Raw genomic sequence first — 21819 nt, 5'->3', positions numbered from 1 at the left:
TAGATATTATGTGACAAGCTATAGTTGCTAAAAGTTACCTTAGATATTGTCTTAATCACACACATTTGCCTTTTTCTTTCTTAAGAAACATGGTACGGAGTAGTAATTAAGTTCCTGGCCCACGAAGGCCATTGAAGTATATAGTAACGGACCCATCGATCGATTGAGAACAAATTATTATAATGTATGTAGATTTTTTTACATAATGGATAATTCGGCCTTGACTTCAAAAGAAGTTACAACCAATTATTATATAGTTTATAGTTTGACACACCAGAAAATTTAATGGGCTTAAACATAAGATAAAAACAAGAGAAAACAGTAGGCACTATAAAAGACCAGCTTTATTCAATTCTAATGCTGAATTTCCAACCAAAGTGCCTAAAACTTACATAGCCAAAGTCTCCAACTTCCAGCAAACAGCAAAAAATATAATAGTTTCCTTGTTTTCTTCGTACTTTTGTAGGTGTGTTCAGAACCGCAGCCAATAAGTTACCCTGAAAAGGACCTACAAGATTATGTATGTAGATATCTCAAGATTATGTGAATTGGAAATAACAAAGGTTGATCTTGTCTAGTTTGCGGACACGAATGAAAACTAAGGGCTTGAACCATTTCACCCCCAAGGAAGGTTTCCTAAAAATCCCTTCTCAAAACATCAATAAACACTAATAAAATACGCCACTAGTTCAGACCTCTCACAAAATCAAATTTACTACCAACCCAATCTAGTTTACATCATCTTCATCACCTTTACCCGACAGTCTATCTTTTCCCTTAACACATCGAATATGATGTCAATGTTGACACGATGATCATTTATCTTCCCCACTCCCCACCCATGGCCTAAGGCAAGTCTCAATGCATGTTTCATAGGATGTCATACACATTAAATAGAGTGTCCATCAGCAAAATTGCTGACTTAGAAGGGTCATTAAATGAGGGAGTTTCATGAGATGAGAGAGAAGTTTAATCCCCATGAAACTCATCTGGCTTGATTACCTAGTTTACAGTCTTGATAACTATGCCATGAAACTATGCATTGAGACTAGTCTAATAGGAGGTAAGCAATAAAAGCAGCTATAATGACTTTATTGAGGAACTAAGTATTGCAGATATCATCCAAGTATCGTAGTTACTTGATGTACTGCAAGGAACAGGTATCACAGTTCCTTTAGACATCATGGATGAAGTGTTAGACATCAATCTTGAGGTGTAATAGAACTATTATGTATATACAAAAAGTACCTTCAGTTATCATTGAATACCTCATTTTATCAGAGAGGTATCTCTATCTTTGTATCAAAAAAAAGGTAAATATCTTGACTATCTTGTAGCAATTAATGTTTGTCTTAAGATAGCTATTAGTGGCCGGATTATAGTATTAGATCAGGAAGGTGCACCTCAAACACATGGGACATAGACTCCGCTCCCTCTATTCCAGGTTATAAGATATTTTGCTTTTTTTTATGTATATTTATAAACCAATATATATTTTATATATATATATCAAACCCATTAGTACTTATATAAATTAATACAGTAAAACTTAAAACATCTTCTAACCTGAAACAGACATAAAATAATAAGTACTAACAAAGGTTAGATAGGTTACTTTTGTAGTGTTAGATTGATTACTTAAGAGGCTTTTAAGATCATTGCCGATGGTGGATGGCGACCATACGTGTTGACCAGGCGTCGATCGGGAGCATGAGTTTATACCTAGACAGTGGACATCATGCACTTGTACGTACGTGTGGTCAAATTAACCGACAATTATCGCAGCCGTGTCGGTGTGTGGTCCTAATTAATTACCAGTTAATTAAGGGTGGCACTATGACATGTAGTCACTCAGTGAAAAGAGCTACCGGCAAGTTTGTCAGCTTAATATATGTTTCCTAATTTGATGGCTAACCCCGTGGACTTATGTTCCAAGGCCACTCACAATGTTGGTTTCATGTTCGATAAAATAAGATGACATATCAGTTAAACTGATGACATGCATGACATGAGATTTATTGAAAGGATATGTGAAATTAGTTTCATTCGGATGAAACCGGTAATGGACCGTTTTTAACACTTTAAAACCGACTGAAACCAACGTTGGAGCATAGCTAGATCCATTTTAAGTTATCCCTCTCCAATCCAACCATATATAGCTCATATGAAAAATTAAATGCAAGTTCGCCTAACCGAAAAAAATTGAATCTGTCCATTGGAAGGGAGCTAACGTGGCATCTTGGAAACAACAAATGAAATTTGCTACTGGGAATAGCCTAATACGCTTGTTCAGACAAGACGTTAATTAGTTAGTTATTCGGTCTCTTTCATGCGTATGTCGGAGCAAATCAGCCCGAGAAAGTGCACATAATTAATCTAATTTGGAGCTGGATTTGACCAGCAATTAGTAGTTTATCCCCTTCGAAATTAAGATCATATAATCCCCCGATCCATTTCGTAGGTATAGTTATATCTACATTTATCTATTGATTAAGATATATTGCTCTATCTAGACTCGTTAGCGCATATATTAAAAATAATAAGTATGACATTGTGAAACTGACGTAGTATATCTTAATTAGCACAACCAGCTAGCTAGGGAAATAAGGCAGTTGTTGCCTCTGCATGAGCTCTATATATCTTTCCTAGATGTGTTTTGATACGTGTTTCTCTATTTTTTTTCCTCAATTTTTATTAGCACGTTTCTCTAATTATTAAACTTTGGTTGTTTTAATATATATATATATATATATATATTGTAGTTTATCATCTCATCTTTCTAAAGTGGATTTTTAAATTTGTAGTACTCCCTCCATTCTGGAATGTTTGACGTTGGTTAATTGACTAACCAACATCATATAAATAAAAATGAAGACAATAGCTAATTACGTTATTTACATCATTAAATAGCTATCATCAGATAATATTTCATCTTTCATCCGTAGCTAAACAGGAACACGATCTAAATCTTTGGATCGATCGATCGAGTTTGTCCTTCCTTAAGATGCCATGTAGATTAATTGCAGTAGTTTAGTACTAATTAATCTCCCATTGATCGATCCAATGTTTGGCTGCCTGCCTGTCTGCAGTCAGGAGGGCAAGCATAGCATATGTACCACTCTGGCACTGACGATGAGGAGAGAGAAAAAAAGAAAGCTATAAAAAAGTTAGCTCTGTCTGCTCATGGCATGACCATAAAACGTGTAGCATGCTTTTGTACTGCTAATCACTACTTAATGAGAGCACTTCCAAACTGCGATTAAGCATGCAATTAATGCATGGGCTATATATATCTTAGTTTGACCACCATTTCTGGAAGATACTAGGAGAAGAAGGAAGATTGCTTATATTCCCTAAGAGCAAATATAATAGCAGGCATAAGTTGACTAGCTATTAAGATGGAGAAGAGATGAGAGGAGATGCGGTCTGTAAGCTTATAGCCGGTTCAAACACAAGAACCAAAAAACTCTGTGAGAAAGACGAGTGAGTCATATATTAACGATGAAAAAGTAACTACTATACAAATGAACAAAGAAATAACTATAAAAGAGTCTTACGACCGATTTACTAGCTACATATTGTTAAGGCTTGCTCTGTGATCTAGTCATGAAAAACTAGTACTGGATTTGTACTAATCAAGGGAGAAGATCGATGAATGCCGGTGCGTGCATGGGGAATGGCAGCGGTCTGAAGCGGCTGCAGGCAGGTGTGTGATTGTCGGTCAGCAGTGTAGTGGCTCAAGTCGATCAGTCCATTTCACACCTCCAGCTAGCAGATGCATGCAGCCCATCCAGTGTATACGTTTCATTTTTTTTTTCAACAAACGGCACTGCACAGGGTGATCTTTTGCTGTTGATATAGCAGAAAAATATATATACAAGACTTTCAACAGTCCTAAACTTTTTAGCCCCATATCACACGGATGTTTGGACACTAATTTAAAATATTAAATATAGACTAATAAAAAAAAACTAATTTCATAAATGAGTGGTAATCCACGAGACGAATTTTTTAAGCCTAATTAATCCATAATTAGAGCATGTTTACTGTAGCATCACATAGACTAATCATGGATTAATTAGGCTCAATAGATTCGTCTCGTGAATTAGTCCAAGATTATGGATGAGTTTTATTAATAGTCTACGTTTACTATTTATAATAAGCGTCTAAATATTCGATAGGACAAGGGACTAAAAATAAGTCTCTTGTCCCAAACACTACCTTATAAAGAAGCAAAACCATCATTATATGTGGATGACTAAAAAAATTATGTGAGATTAGATGAAGCCGACATTGTCCATCACTGCCTCCAAAAAGACTGAAAACTGGCCTCCTGATGTAGAGGGACGAGATGGCGAGAGAGGAGGTTCACTCGTCCCTCGTACAACCCGCCGTCATCCAATACTACACCCAACTATTTGGTGGAAGAAGAGACATAACCAAACACGGTTAAACGATGGCTATAGAAAGTACGTGATGTAAAGTACGACCATTGTCACATGTGTAGGAATCTTAATATAATTTCACCTAACTAGAATATGTTACCAGGGAGAGTGTGAGGCACTCTGGCAACATCGCCGTGAGGAAACATGACATTGTCGTTGTTGCTAGCCCTAAAACATTCGAGCTAGGCTTTTGATTGCCGTCTGGCCACAACTTATAGTCACAACCTAGTTGACCTACCAGCTTCCACAATTGTTGTCCTAACAACATAGCTACACCAACGCCCCTATTTGCAAGTTGGCAACCATGCAACCCTTCAACTTGGGCTGCCAACCACACCCCTGCATGCAACCATCATTGTCACAGGTTCAACTGTCACAAGGGGTGATCAGATCCGTCCTTCCCTTACGTAGGTCTATCCTATCACCGTCAAACCTCCTTGAGGGACACTATCCATGTTATTGATGTCATCTAGGCCAAATCATGGCAGACATGCACACCCTCCCTCCCCATGCATGGATTTGGTCCATCGTCGTTGCATCACAAATTAGGACTGCTTAAGCTATTGTAGTCAAAATCATCCTAGCTGCCACGCAAACACATACTTCCCTAGTGATGATCTGGCACATGTTGTTTTTATTGGCCTACCTCCTCCTCCCTACTCCATCGCGCACACTATGGAGGGGTATGCACCGGATCCAAACTTAGGCACCCACTATCGCCAACACCATTGAGGTTGGCGAAGGGCACAACATTCTGCTACCCCACCTTCATGGCTATAACCTTTTGCCTCGCTTTCACGCTAGGATGAGCACTACCTCCCACCTCTACACTGTGTTGTAACACATTCAAAGCAACACGCTAGCACCCTCATCCTCATGTTGTGTTGTTGCCCTCAACCCTCCACCATGAGCTAACGAGGCCTATCGCGGCACCAGTTCCATAGGCATCAGTGAGGAAAAGGAAGGTGGAGGTGGGTGGCGGTGGCTATTCATCAATGGAGGTGACGCGGGGAACTCGTAATTTAGTTTTGTATACTTTCTCATTAAGTGTACATGGTATCAAAACTAATTTAAAATATGCGTATTAATTAAACATATACCACATGGAAATTATTTTCATGCATGATGTCCTTGACTGTACATACAGATCATGAAATTATATGCCTAACAAATGGTGAGAGGTTGTTAGAGTTGAAAACGGAAATTTTCCACACATGCAGTTTTTTTATAAGAACCATCCATGTAAATAAGTTTACTTTCATAGTGAAAATCATGATTTTAAAGGCAGATCGTTAACAGAACCACATGTGGAAATAGGGTGATTTTAAGAATCTCCAAAAATGAAATAACCATATTTTAATAAGAACATTCACAACTTTTTAACGAACATTAATGAACGTTTTCACACGTGGAATTCTCCTAACAAACGGCTTCCTACGTTAGCAAACCTAAAAATGTAAGTTTTTCCTATGAAGTCAGACGAGGACAAAATTTAATAAAAAATTATAGCCCTCGATCAGATCTATAACTTTACAAATGCTTTTTTTTTATTTCAGCATATTTATGGGGCCCAAATATTCTTTGCAAGCTCTCATAAAAAGTTAAGAATTTTATTTTTGAATTTTTCAAATGACCTCAAATAGAGATATGCTCTACATTACACTAAAGTTGTAGAGTTCGACAAGATGTACAACTTTATAGTTGATGTCATTTTTATTCTATATAAGGTGAATTTCACTTTATGACATTTCAAGTTCAAATGTGTATTATAAGTTTTGGAAAGGTGAAATTAAAATGATAGCATAAGTCACATATTGATGAATTGCCTCGTAGATGGGATGGGATGGTAACTTCGTAAGAAGGCTAGGTGTGGAGTGTGAGGTCCTACATTTGGGTCCTATATATGTAATTCTCAAAAGAAATTGCGACTTCTAAAGACCATGTATAGGCGACGGGTAAAGTGTGAAATATTTTTTTTGGGCTCTTTTTGCACCTACAAAAATCAAAATGCGGAGGAACCACGTGTGAAACCTTTGGCTAAATAAAATGCCTGTGAAAATGGCTTTCCAACCACCAGTGAAACGTTTTTTTAATACTAGTGAGATGTATGGTAGTAAATAGCACTAGCTTTGATTAATTAAGTAGGAGTTCAAATTTGTTATTTACAATATAGTTAAATCTGATTTGTGATACTCCTAGGACGGGATTACCTATCGTTAGTTGTCTGAAACTTTCAATAACTCAGTTTGATCAAATCATGCCAAGAGTTATGCACACTCTATAACCAGCTAACTGTATTCACTTCTCCCTTGTCTCGACCCAATCTAATGTTGCAATGCCCCTACTCCCACCCTAAAAAATAAGTTGTGCCTCACCTCACTTCGCGCTGCACTAGCTCTACCTCCTTCTGCCTCACTGTTAACGAGGCAAGACCCACTATGTGAAGGCCTTCCCTCTGTTCCCGCTCCTCCTTGACGCCACCGTTGTTGCTTCTAGTTCGGTGGATTTGCTCACTGCCCCATATCACCTTCCTCGTCTCGATCCGATGGTGCATGTCACTAGATCTACAACCACAACCCCCACCTCCTAACAAATGATATCTCTTGCCCTGCCGCTAAGGCGCTAACCCTACCTAAAGCCCTCGTCTCTTGTAGTTCCAATGATGCCACCACAATCTCACCACATGCATGTCTTCGTTGTCCACCATATATCTATCTTTTGCTGCCCTACCATTTGCTCTCTAGCCACCTTAACCACCACCCAACCCTATAAAACAAATCAAATTTTGATGATATTTGTGGGAGCTCCAATAGCTCTTGCCTCCAGAAAAGTCTTCTCCGTTGGGGACTTGTCTAGGAGGGTCCCCTACCGTTGCCGCCGATGAGTCCACATCTCCTACTTTTATGCTTCCTAGTAGGCTGAAGGCTAAAAACGTTGTTCAAGACCTCATCTCAAGATTCAGTTATCTTAATTTACTAGTCGACTGACGTTTAGTAAAACCTCAATCAGTAGCAAAGCTATACTAAGTACTACCTCCGTTTCATAACGTAAGACTTTCTAGTATTGTCTAGATTCATATGAATGCTAATGAATTTTAGACATATATACATATATATATATAAACTTATATTTATAGATAAATCTATGTATAACTAACATATACGTCTTACATTACGAAACAGAAGAGCAGTATCTAAAGAGTGTACTACCACTACACAAAACTTAATGGGAGCACATGTACTACAATCTCTCTTGAATGGGGGGCATGTGTGAATTAAGGAAGCAAACTTTTAGACCTTACGTTTTTGGCTTAGACCTTTTGGAGCATCCATCCATCAGATTTCTTAGCACCAAAGGCGACTTCACATGACATGTGTGTGCGCTTCCAGCAAAAAGGCTCATATTCTCGGTCGGTGTGTTCCCTGTGGATTGGTCATATTAATCTCTGTTTCATGCTCCCACTGACGCTAATGCTCCAACAGGTGTACACGTACGTATGTATTGATGCATAATTTTGCTGGGTTGTTATGTGCTAATAATTAATTAAGTGTCAAACGCCTTGATGAGAAGACATCAATGTGGTGCTTGAAACTTGGAGCCGGCCTACCATATATATGGTACCGTACTACTACTACTACTACCTAACTTAATTGTGGTGTTGGGCTAAATGACTTGTTGCTCCTTCTCATGAATCATGTGCACTTGGGGCCAAATGTGCATGCTATATATATCCATTGATCACTCTCTGCAGCTAATTAATTCTTGGATGGCTGTCAACAAGGGCTGCCAAGAAAACAAAGGGAGGTGTGATTCTTCCGGCTAGGGGTTGTTTAGATGGGGCTAAATTTTTTAGCTCATATCACATCAGATGTTTGGACACTAATTTAGAGTATTAAACATACACTAATAAAAAAAGTAATTTCATAAATAAGAGCTAATCCATAAGACAAATTTTTTACCCTAATTAATCTATAATTAGCAAATAATTATTGTAACATCATATAGGCTAATCATGGATTAATTAGGCTCATTACATTCTTCTCGCGAATTAGTCTAAGATTATGGATGGATTTTATTAATAGTCTACGTTTACTATTTATAATGTGTCCAAATATCCGATGTGACTAGTAACCAAACTTTAGTCCATAGAAACAAACACCCGCCTAAAAGTTGGCGTATGGGCTGATGGCAAGGGAGCGAAGTTGTTGGCTAAGGTTTAAATTCTATCTTTGTAAGCTTACAGTCGTTATTATTAACATGTGTGCCATCACACAACAAAACAAGATCAAATAAGGAAACTAGGAGGAGGCTGCAAGATCGAGACCATGGAGGAAGGTTAAGGGGGTAGAATGGGAAATGGAGGGTACGGTGAGTTGGTGACGGAGCGGCAAAGAGGTGGAGGCGTTGGTGTTCTACTCAGATTCTTTTTTAACAAGGTAGAGTAAGAAATTTGTTTTTGTTTTTTTAAATTTTGCCTCATAGTTCTGAAAACTTGATGGTCTTAAGGCTGCGTTCGGTAGAATGGTGGGAGGGAGTTAGTTATCCGGCTAAAAAACGTACTAATAGATTAGTACATCTTTCCTACAGAAAATCGTAGAAAAAATAGATTAATATGAACAACTTTTATACAGAAAATTTTCACGAAAAATACACCATTTAACAGTTCAGGAAACGTACGCGCAGAAAATGAGGGGGTTTAGTTATCTTATGGGGTGGCCGAGTGCGGTCTTAGTGTATGAACATCATCTAATATTTTTAGTCAAGGTCTATAAGTTTGCATTGGTGCAGTTAGGATACCCATATTTTTTTCGATAATGAAAATCAATCCAACCTCAATCCATTTGTTCCTTGGAAGTTACATACTAACCTCTACATATCATAAATTCCCTAACATGACAGAGCATAATAGTATCTAAGAAGCATCTAAACCACCTGTTGAATTTTAAAAATGGCACAGTCTGAATTTAAAATGCCAAGTTCCAATACTGTGGACGAAGGATATCATCACAAGATTTGCAGATCCAACTACCAATACTAGAGCATACGTGCACCTTTCCATCTCCATACACTGTTGGATTAAACATAGCTCAACTGGACAGTGTACACATTGTTAATTACTAACCGGTTCGGACATTCTCCTTAAATAAATGATACTATATCCATATACTAGATCTTGGGAAACATACATATAATACCATCAATTAGGGGATCTTATCCGTAGGTTAAATCATCCAAGATTTAATTGATGGTACCTTTGAAACTCGACACGTCGACCAACTCGATATCGATTCATAGCTAGCTAGCTAGTCGTGTCCTCCATGAATCTAATTAACAATTGACAGCATGTATATATTAATGACATGGAGAATTAGTCACTACATCATATCCTTTTACTTTTGTTTATGCTTACATGCCAAATTTTAAATTTTTAACCTTAAATTTGAAGTTAATTTTCAGAGAGTTTTCATTGTTTTTTCAGTCTTAACCTTTAGATTCTTACAATCACGTATATAAAAATTTTATTCACAGGTTATTTTGTCGTCGTTTTATTATTTCTACCCACAAGCGTAAAGATGACCCAAAATGATAATGAGATAGAACCATTCGATCGAACGCTAGCTACCTGCAACAATGATATGTGTCCTAGCTAGGTCAGCTCTAGCTATCTAGCTTTGCATGTCATGAAAAAACTAGTTGCAGTTAATTAACTAGAAACCTTATTTGTGCTATCGATGTGTTCAGATAGATTATTTGATGAAACTGTATATATTGTAGTATCTATTATAACCATAGGTTTGTACTTCCTCTACTAGAATTTAGTTGATGTTGGGAGAAGTACAGAAGATCACATCCTCCAAAATTAATAATAAGCAAGTACTATGGAGTACTATGAAAGAATGTGACAAATAATACATGAGGTGTGAAGAATTGATCATGGTTAGGTTGCAATGGTATACTCTGATAGATGGGGCATTATTTTTCTGCCCCATTTGCCAAATAAGCCTCTAGGGAAAAAAATACATTTTCGCCTTTTCGGTGACCTATACTGATCTTAACCGTTGATTTATAAGTTTTATTTTCAGTAGAAAAATTATCACATTACTACTAATTACAATGATAATATAAATATATATGGTATTGCATTAGTAGAGGTGCACGGTCTAATCTCTGTTATTAGTAGAGAATAAAGTAAAACATTTTTTTCGAAACTACTCAAATGCCTAGTGCAAGGTATGGATGTTTTTGGTGTGGAGGTCAGAGCTTTTTGACATTGAGTTCTGTGTATACATCCAAATTTCTCAACGAAAGACAGAGCAGAGTAGTGTAGTAAGCAAAAAGATGCCGTTAGATGAATTTCTGTGAGAAACAAGTCCATGCAAGTTTGACAATAGCTAAGAGCTAATTAAATCTGTAGAAATATATTTGCTCCGTAACTTTCTGGCCTTGCATTACGTACTAATTAATTATGACATATATACATAACACACGTATATTGATATATGGATGAATCTAGATAATCTCAGAAAATTTTATAATACAAAACGGATGGAGTAGCTGTGAACGAACGTGACAAACAGAGGATTTTGAAACTCGTACGGTCGTAGTCTTGCAAGAGTCACATGTTTTCAAACAAAATGGGCTTATCACGCTCAATCCCATGGCTGCTTCTCCAAAACAGAATACGGACAGATTGCAATCAGGGGGTTGTCCTAACGAATATCTTAGAACAAGCTTTTGTTTGTTCGGAACTAGCATGGTTTTCCCTATGTTTATTCAATACATTACAATTTTTTTTTCTTATGTTTATGTTTATTAGTCAAAATTTAAATTGTTAGCTTTTAATTTAAAGTTGATTTTTGGGTTATTAATCATAGTTTATTTTCAATCTTTGTTTTTAGATCACTATGAACACATATATAAAAGTTTTATTCATAATTACTTTTTATTTGCTAATATATCATTTAACTTTTTCTATAAAAATCAAATAATGACCTCCTATCATTATTTTTTTACCAGTAACTATTGCTAAGGAGGAAAAGACTAATGTCTCTCCGTAAAAGAGAGAGAGAGAGTTGTCGATGAGACGTTGGTTGAGGGTAAGATAGTAAATTAAAAGTAATTAATGTGATAATTACTATTTTAAATAGTGCTATATATGTTTATATTGCAAAACAAAGTGTAAATTATAAAAATACCTATATTTTAGAGTGTGTGAAGCATGTTTAGTATTTCATTTGTTCGAAAATGTAACAATTTCTATAATTTCAATCTTTCCATATAATATAAGCATTTCTAATACTGTTCATATTCACGGTACTATTATCTCATCAATCAATCACTTCTCATTTTACCTCCACCCACTCATATCCATTACTCATTTATTAAGAGACAACAAAATATTTTATTCTTACCTTAATCTCTACGAGACAAACTAAAAATACTTATAATTAAGAACGGAGAACTAACTTTCAATCTCTCAGCCTCTCCGGTGCATGTGCAGTTTTTCCCTTGAGTTTCTATAGTACATCAAAGTACTTCAGTAGGTACCGATAAGTACTAAAATTTTAGTGTAAAATTTAGTGTCTCTTGGTACCTTAGATTACTAAGTTACTAAATTTTGCATTAAATTTTGGTACCTCCTGTACCTTCTCAAGTACTATAAAATTGATATATATTTATACATCCTATAGTCAGGCTTTTCTATACTTAAAGAGCGATGGTAATGGGTGGTGGTGAATAAAAAATAACTAAAACCTATATATCGAACCACTTTTATTAACTCTATTTTAATAATATACTAATGATATTTTTAATAAAATTCTGTTGCTCAAATGGGCGATATGCTAGTGAAAAAAAAGGACATACTTTCAGATAAAGATTACTTTATTCCACCGCCACAATTATAAAGCTTCAGATTAATTCGTATCTGATCGATCTGTGCGACGTACGCCGATCTAGCCATCAGCATTACACACATCGCACCGACAGGGTGGTCCCACCACAGCCCAAAAAAAGGGGGATTATTCGCTCGATCTTATACATACAGCTCGATCGATCGACTTTTAAAATTTCACCCGATTCGTGTCGACCCCTCAAAATCCCGTTCATAATTAAACGTCCAGCTTTTAATTTCTTATTTATATTTCGAGATCGTATCCAGAATCTCTGGCCCAATACGAGATCGATCGGTCAATCGATCGATCTTCGTGCGTGTACATGTACATACACACCTAATTATGCACTTGGATATATTTCTTTTCTCTTCTAACATTTTTTCTAACCTGATGTAATTAAACTTAGCTGAAAACAGAATCGAAATCAAACGAGATCTTATAGGGTTCTTACATTGCATTGGATCAATCTTGCCAACACCATTCTGGTACTGCCCAGGCCGGTCAGAAAACAGAAATGGTCACTGATATGATATATTCCCTCGGTCTCATAGTAAACGGCACGGCCACTATTAACACAAATACCAAAAAAAAAGTTATAGTCATCTTCTTATTTAGATTAACTAGATGCATGTCTGCATGCATGTTGCATGCATGTAATGTGGTTAGAGATTTTGGTGGTGAAGAATTTAAAATAAATCAAATTTAGAGAAAGGATATATGTTTGTATGCACGCATTGTATTATGGGATAGAGAGAAAAAATAGTTATATCTTATATTATGAGAAGCAAGCAGATAATATGTAATAAGTACAAGCCTAGAATTTGGTGAACACTTGTTTGGATTGGGATTAGAGCAGTCCCAACGGAAAAAACTAACACAGTTGTCATAGTATAAGAAATCATCTCTAGAAACCATTTTAACAGTGAAAGCGTCTTCGAGTAATAATTATTTTCTCTTTCTCTCCTAACTCTATATTATTCTACCAATGTTAAGTGTAACACATATCCCTAAAAACTAGTAGGTCTCCCCAACGGTGAATTGATGGTTTCTAAGTTTTTCTCTTTCTCTCTTTGTTAATTACGTTATCATGTCATCATTTTGCTTATGTGGCAAGCTATTTAATGAGGATAGAAATCATCTTTAATATACTATTAGGACTGCCCTTAGATACAAATAACCGTATCAACCTAAAGTAACTTTTCAGTCATAAGTGAAGTATAAATCTTTAAACTTGATTCATTAGAATTGTTTCATTATGCCCCTTATGGAAAACCGGTATGTCCATGTACCATTCCAAAAATAAAAAACATAACGTTTTCCATTCTAAAAAGAACATACCAGAATGGCCTCTGAAATAGAATTAACACAAGCTTCCATAACTCCAATCAATTACTGGTACGTCAAAGATGGCCATTTCGCTTATACTTCAACGGGTGCATTACGGTTAATTTCTTATCATGAATATCTGAAGATTCTCATTAGGATTGGTCGGCTGGAGAGTGGAAATTATGCTTATTATGTGAGTATGTCTTATGTTTTTGCTGTATTTTATTGGAGACTTGAGCATGAGTAACAATTAACATGAGAAATACCTTACACATGGAGACATTATTTCGGCTGGTTTCAATCTCTTGAGCTGGTTATTCATAACTCCATTAATGCATTGATCCGAATCTGTGGTTACATTTATAACAGTTGAATGAATTAGTTGATTTCAATTTTGCATAAAAAAAAAATTTAACCAGTTTATTTTAACTTACAAAGTCCAAATCCAATGTGTATCTAGGTTTGAAAGTTGTGCCAAAGTATATATGTTCTTACGCTCAATTCTCATCTTAGCCCACTTTCATAAAGTACTTGTTTTTCTTTCTATAAAATAAATTTAAGAAAACTACAATTATATGTGAGAATATCAATTCGGTGAAATTTTAACTGCACCATTTCCAAAACTACAATAACATCTAATAATTTTAGTAGAGCATTGAAAATATGTATACACGGTAGGTTAAACCTACCCATTAGACACATGTAACATTCTAATAGTTATAAGTTAGACCCTTATAGAAATACAAATACTATTTCGACCAAAATATAATAATTTCTACACATAGACTTCCTTAAGGAGAGGGGGGGTTCAAGGGAGGAGACTGGATGAGAGAAGAGGAAAGAAAGCTGGGTTGTCTACACAACTGCAAGGGAGAATGCAATTGCCTATCTAAAAGAACACCTTGCATATATCCTTCGAATCAAAATCGAATAGCCCTGAGTATCTAAGTGCACGAGTGCATCCTCCTTAGGTGCATAAGATATGTTACTAATATCTTTAGAACATGCCTAGTAAACATGTAGTAGATATAACTTCTTTTAAAAATCTCTAGCTCTCTAAACAATCGAGATTCGAATTCAAATTAAAGAAAGCAATAGTTACATAATTCAGAAAATAAACTAACATTCTAAAGGTAAGAAACCTAACTTTTTTTTAGATTTTCATATGCTAGTGAAATGTTAAGCTCTCGCAATAGAATCTTAGGATGAGTTCATTTGGAAGACATAGGGAAAAAGTTCTATATCTTTTTTATGAGTATGCTTTACAAACCGTTAAACATTAAGGTTTTTGTAATATTTTATATATAACAAGTACTTTAAAAACCATATTAATTCATTATTCAAATTTAAAATTTTCTGAGCACCGCCTCATCCATTCGCCTATAAATAGAGTCTTCGCCCACAAGCACCCAGTGCATCTCCTTCAGACCTTCACACAGCGTCTCTCAAAGAAGCAAAACCACAAACACCTTGCCTTCAATGGCCATGGCCGCGGCCTCCTCCTGCGCAGACGCCACCTGGTGGGCCTACGCGCTCCCGGCTCTCCTCGGCGCCGACACCCTGTGCGCCCACCCGGCGCTGCTCGCCGCCGCGCTCCTCCTGGCCTTCTCCACGGCGGCGGTGCTCGCCTGGGCCGCGTCCCCCGGCGGGCCGGCGTGGGCGCACGGCCGGGGCCGCCTCGGCGCGACGCCCATCCCGGGGCCGCGCGGGCTCCCCGTGTTCGGCAGCATCTTCGCGCTCTCCGGCGGCCTCCCGCACCGCGCGCTGGCCGCGATGGCCCGCGCGTCGCGGGCGAGGGAGCTCATGGCTTTCTCCGTCGGGGAGACGCCGGCCGTCGTGTCGTCGTGCCCGGCCACGGCGAGGGAGCTGCTTTCGCACCCGGCGTTCGCCGACCGCCCCCTGAAGCGCTCGGCGCGGGAGCTGCTGTTCGCGCGCGCCATCGGGTTCGCCCCCAGCGGCGAGTACTGGCGCCTCCTCCGCCGCATCGCCTCCACCCACCTCTTCTCCCCTCGCCGCGTCGCCGCGCACGAGCCCGGCCGCCAGGCCGACGCCACGGCGATGCTCGCCGCCATCGCCGCGGAGCAGTCCGCCTCCGGTGCCGTCGTCCTCCGCCCCCACCTCCAGGCCGCCGCCCTGAACAACATCATGGGAAGCGTATTCGGCCGGCGCTACGACGTCTCCTCCACCGCCCGCGCCGCCGAGGCCGAGCAGCTGAAGAGCATGGTGAGGGAAGGCTTCGAGCTCCTCGGTGCGTTCAACTGGTCGGACCACCTCCCATGGCTCGCCCACCTCTACGACCCCAACAACGTCGCCCGCCGCTGCGCCGCGCTGGTGCCGCGCGTCCAGGCCTTCGTCCGCGGCGTCATCCGCGACCACCGCCTCCGCCGCGAGAGCGCCGCCACCGCCGAGGACAATGCGGACTTCGTCGACGTGCTCCTCTCTCTCGAGGGCGACGAGAAGCTCGGCGAGGACGACATGGTCGCGGTCCTCTGGGTAAAAAGAATAAATTTTTCTGCACTCTTATTACTATATAGTCAACGGTCAACATAGCAGTGTCAGTTGCTCAAAAACATTCGCATTTTTTTTTTTTTGGTTTGTGCAGGAGATGATCTTTCGTGGGACGGACACGACGGCGTTGCTGACGGAGTGGTGCATCGCCGAGCTGGTGCGCCACCCGGCGGTGCAGGCGAGGCTGCGGGCGGAGGTGGACGCGGCGGTGGGCGGCGGCGGCGGGTGTCCCAGCGACGGCGACGTGGCGCGCATGCCGTACCTGCAGGCGGTGGTGAAGGAGACGCTCCGGGCGCACCCGCCGGGGCCGCTGCTGAGCTGGGCGCGGCTCGCCACCGCCGACGTGCCGCTGTCGAACGGCATGGTGGTGCCCGCGGGCACGACGGCGATGGTCAACATGTACGCCATCGCCCACGACGCCGCCGTCTGGGCCGACCCGGGCGCGTTCGCGCCGGAGCGGTTCCTCCCCGCGGAGGGCGGCGCCGACGTGGACGTCCGCGGCGGCGACCTCCGCCTCGCCCCGTTCGGCGCCGGCCGCCGCGTCTGCCCCGGCAAGAACCTCGGCCTCGCCACCGTCTCCCTCTGGGTCGCCCGCCTCGTCCACGCCTTCGACTGGTCCCTCCCGCCGGGCTCCCCGCCGCCGTCCCTCGACGAGGTCCTCAAGCTCTCCCTCGAGATGAAGACCCCTCTCGCCGCCGCCGCCGTCCCCCGCCGCGCCGCCTGATCGCCCATCGCCTTCGTCCTTCTTCCTCTATCCTAGATATATAATTAATCTTTCGCTCCCCTTCGCCTTCGCCTTCGTCTTCGTCTTCCTCGTCGTGCTTGGCTTGCCTAGGGTTGACATATATGTTTATACCACGTCCGCCATTGTTAGCATCGATCGATCGATCTGACCGATGCCGGGGCAGCTCCAATTTTGGCCACAACGTGCGTGGAGTTCATCCTCGGATCCGGACAGCAGATTATATATAGGTTTGGAGTTTGAGTCGATGTAATTAGGGCTTGGTTTGTTTTGACGACGGGCGTGATCATGTGCATGCTCACTAGCTCCACTCATGGTGTAGAGAGTGAGTGATCATGGCGTGTCGTCGTCATCGTTTTGATAAAAATGGCTGGCTGCATGGCTGCTGCTAGCTGATTAACCCTAGCCCCTCCATTAAATTTGTATCAAGTTGATCAATATATGTAACGTAACGTAATGTAATGTGATATTGTAATGTTAATGGTCGGATTGCTACTGATCGTGCTGTGCCAATTTGTGGTGTTTTTATTGGTAATTAAAAGGGTTGATCTTGATTTGATTTATCTGTATATCTGGGTCAATATGGTTGATCCTTTTTAAATCCATGCATCGTCATTCAATTTGGTTTTTCATTGTACCCCCAGATAGATCTAAGAGCATCCTCAATAGCTCATCTAAATTTGATCATCTATATCTTCATTTCGATGATCATCTAAAACAGTTTTATCATTTATATCTTTTTTACTTCACCAAATCATCTATATATGACATTATCTATATCTCTTTGTAAGATGGAAAGAGGTCATCTAAACATGAAGATTCTCTCCCAATAAATCATCTATATATGACATTCTAAAGAGATCATCTCTATATCTCTTTGTAAGATGGAAAGAGATCATCTAAACATGAAGATTCTCTCCTAATATGGATGATATCCAAAAATAGCTTTGTAAGATGGAAAGAGATCATCTAAACATGAAGATTCTCTCCCAATATGGATGATATCCAAAAATAGATAATAGGATGCCCGTTCTGTTGAAGCTCAATTTATAGTCTTCATACTCTATTTTTAGGATAGAGGATGAGATAGATGAGCTGTTGGGATACTCTTAGATCTTATCTTATGTATAAATTATAACAACCTGACCAGCAGACACTGAATTCCTAGCTGCCATGCATACATATGCAACTTTATTAGCTCTTTATTACCAACAGATTTTCTATGGCCGTCAAGTTCAGCATGCAACAATATCTAACTTGATCATATCGAAACTAAAATCTTGGACATGGACTTTAGCGAATGTACCTGTCTACTCAGATGATCAGATGTTTGTAGGTGTTAGTTATGCTACAAAGAGATCACTTTGTGTCTTGGTTCCTCCAATCCTTATGTAGTATATTGTTGTGATCATATATATATATATATATATATATATATATATATGAAAATTAGATCCTACTACCAGTTGTAGCTACTCTCTTCACGTCCATGATGAAAAACACTTTCATAACAGTTTCTGCTCCCACTTGATAGAAAGTATAGATATTGTTAAATCTCATATGAATGATACAATATAGAGTTTGTACTTTCTATTGAAAGAGAGGGGAAATAATGTATGGAGGTGTTTCTGTACCTTAGACGTAGAGGGAGTAGCTACACCTGGTAGTAGGATAGAAGTAGGATAGAGACTTCCTATATATATATATATATATATATATATATGTATATATATATATATATATATTTATATATATACACACACGTTGAATACTCGTGGATCAATATTGAGGTTGTGTTCATACATTTACAATAGTTGAGAGGACAAATTGAATTTAGGCCATCTTTAGTTTCCAAAAGTTTTTCAAAAACATCATATCAAATTTTTGGACACCTAAATAGAGCATTAAATATACATATGAATATTAAAACCAATTACACAGGTATACAGAGCCTAACTAGTACATGACTAGCTATAATTGCTATAGTAACCCACATATGCTAATGATGGATTAATTATGTTTAAAAGATTCGTCTCGCAGTTTCATGCCGAAATATGTAATTTGTTTTATAATTAGACTACGTTTAATACTTCAAATATGTGTCCATATATCTAATGCGATGTTTTTTGAAAAAAAATTACAATCTGAACGGGGCCTTAATCCTGAGACTTTCTCCCATGCTTGTAAACGGAAAATAGCGCAGCCCGCAGCTGGTTAGGGTCCAGTGGCACAACATGTCCACACAAGTTGGCTCATATTCTTTAAATAATAGGCAAAGTACGTTACTATATACTCATGGCTTCGTTATTCTAAAGATATGGCGGCCTAATCTTAGATTTGGCAGCCTAATCTCTCGGGGTGCTGCTAAAACTCTGAACAGCTAGAACCTAAAATTTGAAATTTATAATGACCGACAAAACAATTTGGGAAATTAAACATATGTCGTGCCCTATAAAATTAATAATCCGTTTTTTTAAAGGGCCCTATTTAATTGGGTTGGGGCCGGGAAACCGGAGAGGCTTTGGGGTGCTTTTTTAATGAAAAATAAATCAGATAATATATTTGTCAAAAAGAAATAATTTATGAATAAAATTTACGTATTCTTGGCGATGTAAAAACCAATAATATAAAATAAACTTCAATAAAAATTTTAAAATAAACTTCAAATTTAAGGTTAAAATTTTAAATTTCTATCGAAAAGCCATTTGCATGTGGATGCTACTCGATCGATCTACGAACGCATCCGTACGTACGTGGCCGTCGCTATATATGCATTGACGTGCCCACACATGCGCGCGGCACGGCCACGCTCGCTCTGGGCATGCACCAACGTCCGTCCAACTACAGCACTGTGTCACTACTGGTCGTATGCATATAATGGCTAAGCTAGGGGTCACAAAAGTTCAAGCCAGAGAACCTTAGCTTAGCTTTCTGTAGTACTAGTAGCTACTGTGCTAGATCTCCTCCATGACACGTTATATAGCATGCTCGGCTGCAGCCAGGCGTGACAATCCGTGTACAGGTACCGGCTACCCAACGTATATTTTTTTATCCTCCATACCTAACCTGAATTGATAAGAGTATTAGGCATGGGTATTTTTTCTACCCACAAGTAACCCTTCAGATACCCGCACATAGCCTGCATATTAAATTTTGGCTAAAAAATTTTTATGTTATTCATGTAATAATATTTGTGATGTACTCATTTTTAGCTAAAACTTTGATGTGGCATATGTCTTGAACTTTTGTTGTGTGATTTAATATTGAATTGTTGAATCTGAACATCAGATAATGTGCTATGTGTTGTTATTATAGCTATGATTAGTTTGTTGTATTTGTTGGAATATTTTATTACGAGCAATATGTTGTATTTATTGAACTTTTCAAGTGTGATGCAATATTGTATTATGAACGGTATGATTAATTTGTTATACATATTGGAATAGTTATTTTGATGTACTTTTAATATGTGAAGGCAAACCCAACGGATACCTGATACGAGATAGATAGATGAGATTGGTTGAAATATATTATTTTTTTAAGAAAGAAGAATAACAACCCATTTCATTCCATTAACAGAAAAGATAACAGTATGTTCAAAACAGTACTTATGTAAACACAGACCAAACCCAACCTCCCTCTACTGAGCTAACTTCACAAACCACTTAAAACTAACATCATCGCGAGACGAACAAAACCACTGTCTAATAGGATCCTCACCCACGACACTAGCAAGAACTAGCACCAAAAAGAAAACTATCTTTCTAAAAAGTAAGGCCAATCCAGAAGCCAATTAAGCATAATAATATTTTTAGATCCTAAAATTAAAGAACAAGCTCATCCCTTGAAACGTTTTGTCTTCAGACCCCAATCATGTTTCACGTCTGATGTGACATGCAAAAGTTTTTTTTCTCCGTCCTCCTTATCTGCATAAGAGATCACAATGAAATACAATTAGCAAAGAAATTATCTATTTGGAAACTTATCATAAAAACAATCATTATTTCTTATTTTCCAAATGGACCACGAGACCATTATAATATGCCTTAGGCCCCGTTTAATTCCCAAAAATTTTCTCCCAAAAACATTACATCAAATCTTTAGACACTTAAATTGAGTATTACACATAGATAAATCGAAAAACTAATTGCACAGTTATGTGAGAAATCGTGAGACGAATCTTTTGAGACTAATTAGTACATGATTAGCCATAAGTGTTACAGTAACCAACATGCGCTAATGACGGATTAATTAGTCTCAAAAGATTCGTCTCGCGGTTTCCATTCCAGCCGTGAAATTCGTTTTTTTCATTCTTGTCCGAAAACCCCTTCTAACATCCGATCAAACGTCTGATGTGACATGCAAAAGTTTTTATTTCACCGGTATTTATATATGCTGTAGCATAGACAGTGAAAAGCGTGAGATAGAAAGTGGACGCTACCAAGCCGTGGGCTGTGCGTGGGCCCACCTCGGCTGTGGAGGCCTGTGTTGTTCGATGGGCCCACCACACGGCCTCTCCGGCCACTTCCTTTTCCTTCCGGGGGAGGTCACATGCGTGGGCCCACTATACAGTGGGCCCCGATTTCTCAAAGGCAACAGGACGTAGCCCACGCAGTCCAGAGAGCGGGCCCACTGGCTGGTCGCACGCCGGTCAACGGGCCAGCTCGTGACGCACGTACGCGGCCGACCTGACCTGACCAGCTGTTTGTACTTGCAGCAGCACACCCTCTCTCTCTCTCACTTCACATGAATTAACAAACTATATAAGAATAATTAAAGAAATATTGTGCATCCTTGATAAGAGAATGTGTTTGCTCTGTCTCAAAATATAAATATTTTTAGTATTAAAATTTTCTAGCACAATATAAGCATGGTTGCACTGATTGGCATGATTTCAATCATT

At 39.2% G+C, this 21819-nt stretch overlaps 1 protein-coding gene across 1 annotated transcript; it reads left to right on the top strand.

The window, feature by feature from the left end:
• The first annotated feature begins 15145 nt into the window (after window positions 1-15145).
• Window positions 15146-17378, top strand: LOC121055582 (cytochrome P450 78A11). The gene is made up of 2 exons (XM_040528410.1): window positions 15146-16159; window positions 16269-17378. The coding sequence occupies exons 1-2, from the start codon at window positions 15146-15148 to the stop codon at window positions 16896-16898; spliced, it is 1644 nt and encodes a 547-aa protein (XP_040384344.1). The 3' UTR covers window positions 16899-17378.
• Window positions 17379-21819: the final 4441 nt, after the last annotated feature.

The sequence above is a fragment of the Oryza brachyantha genome, chromosome 10 (genome assembly GCF_000231095.2).
Source record: "Oryza brachyantha chromosome 10, ObraRS2, whole genome shotgun sequence".
In the NCBI taxonomy this organism is placed as follows: domain Eukaryota; kingdom Viridiplantae; phylum Streptophyta; class Magnoliopsida; order Poales; family Poaceae; genus Oryza; species Oryza brachyantha.
Note: the sequence above shows the minus strand (reverse complement) of the source record. Positions and strands in the feature narration are given on the sequence as shown.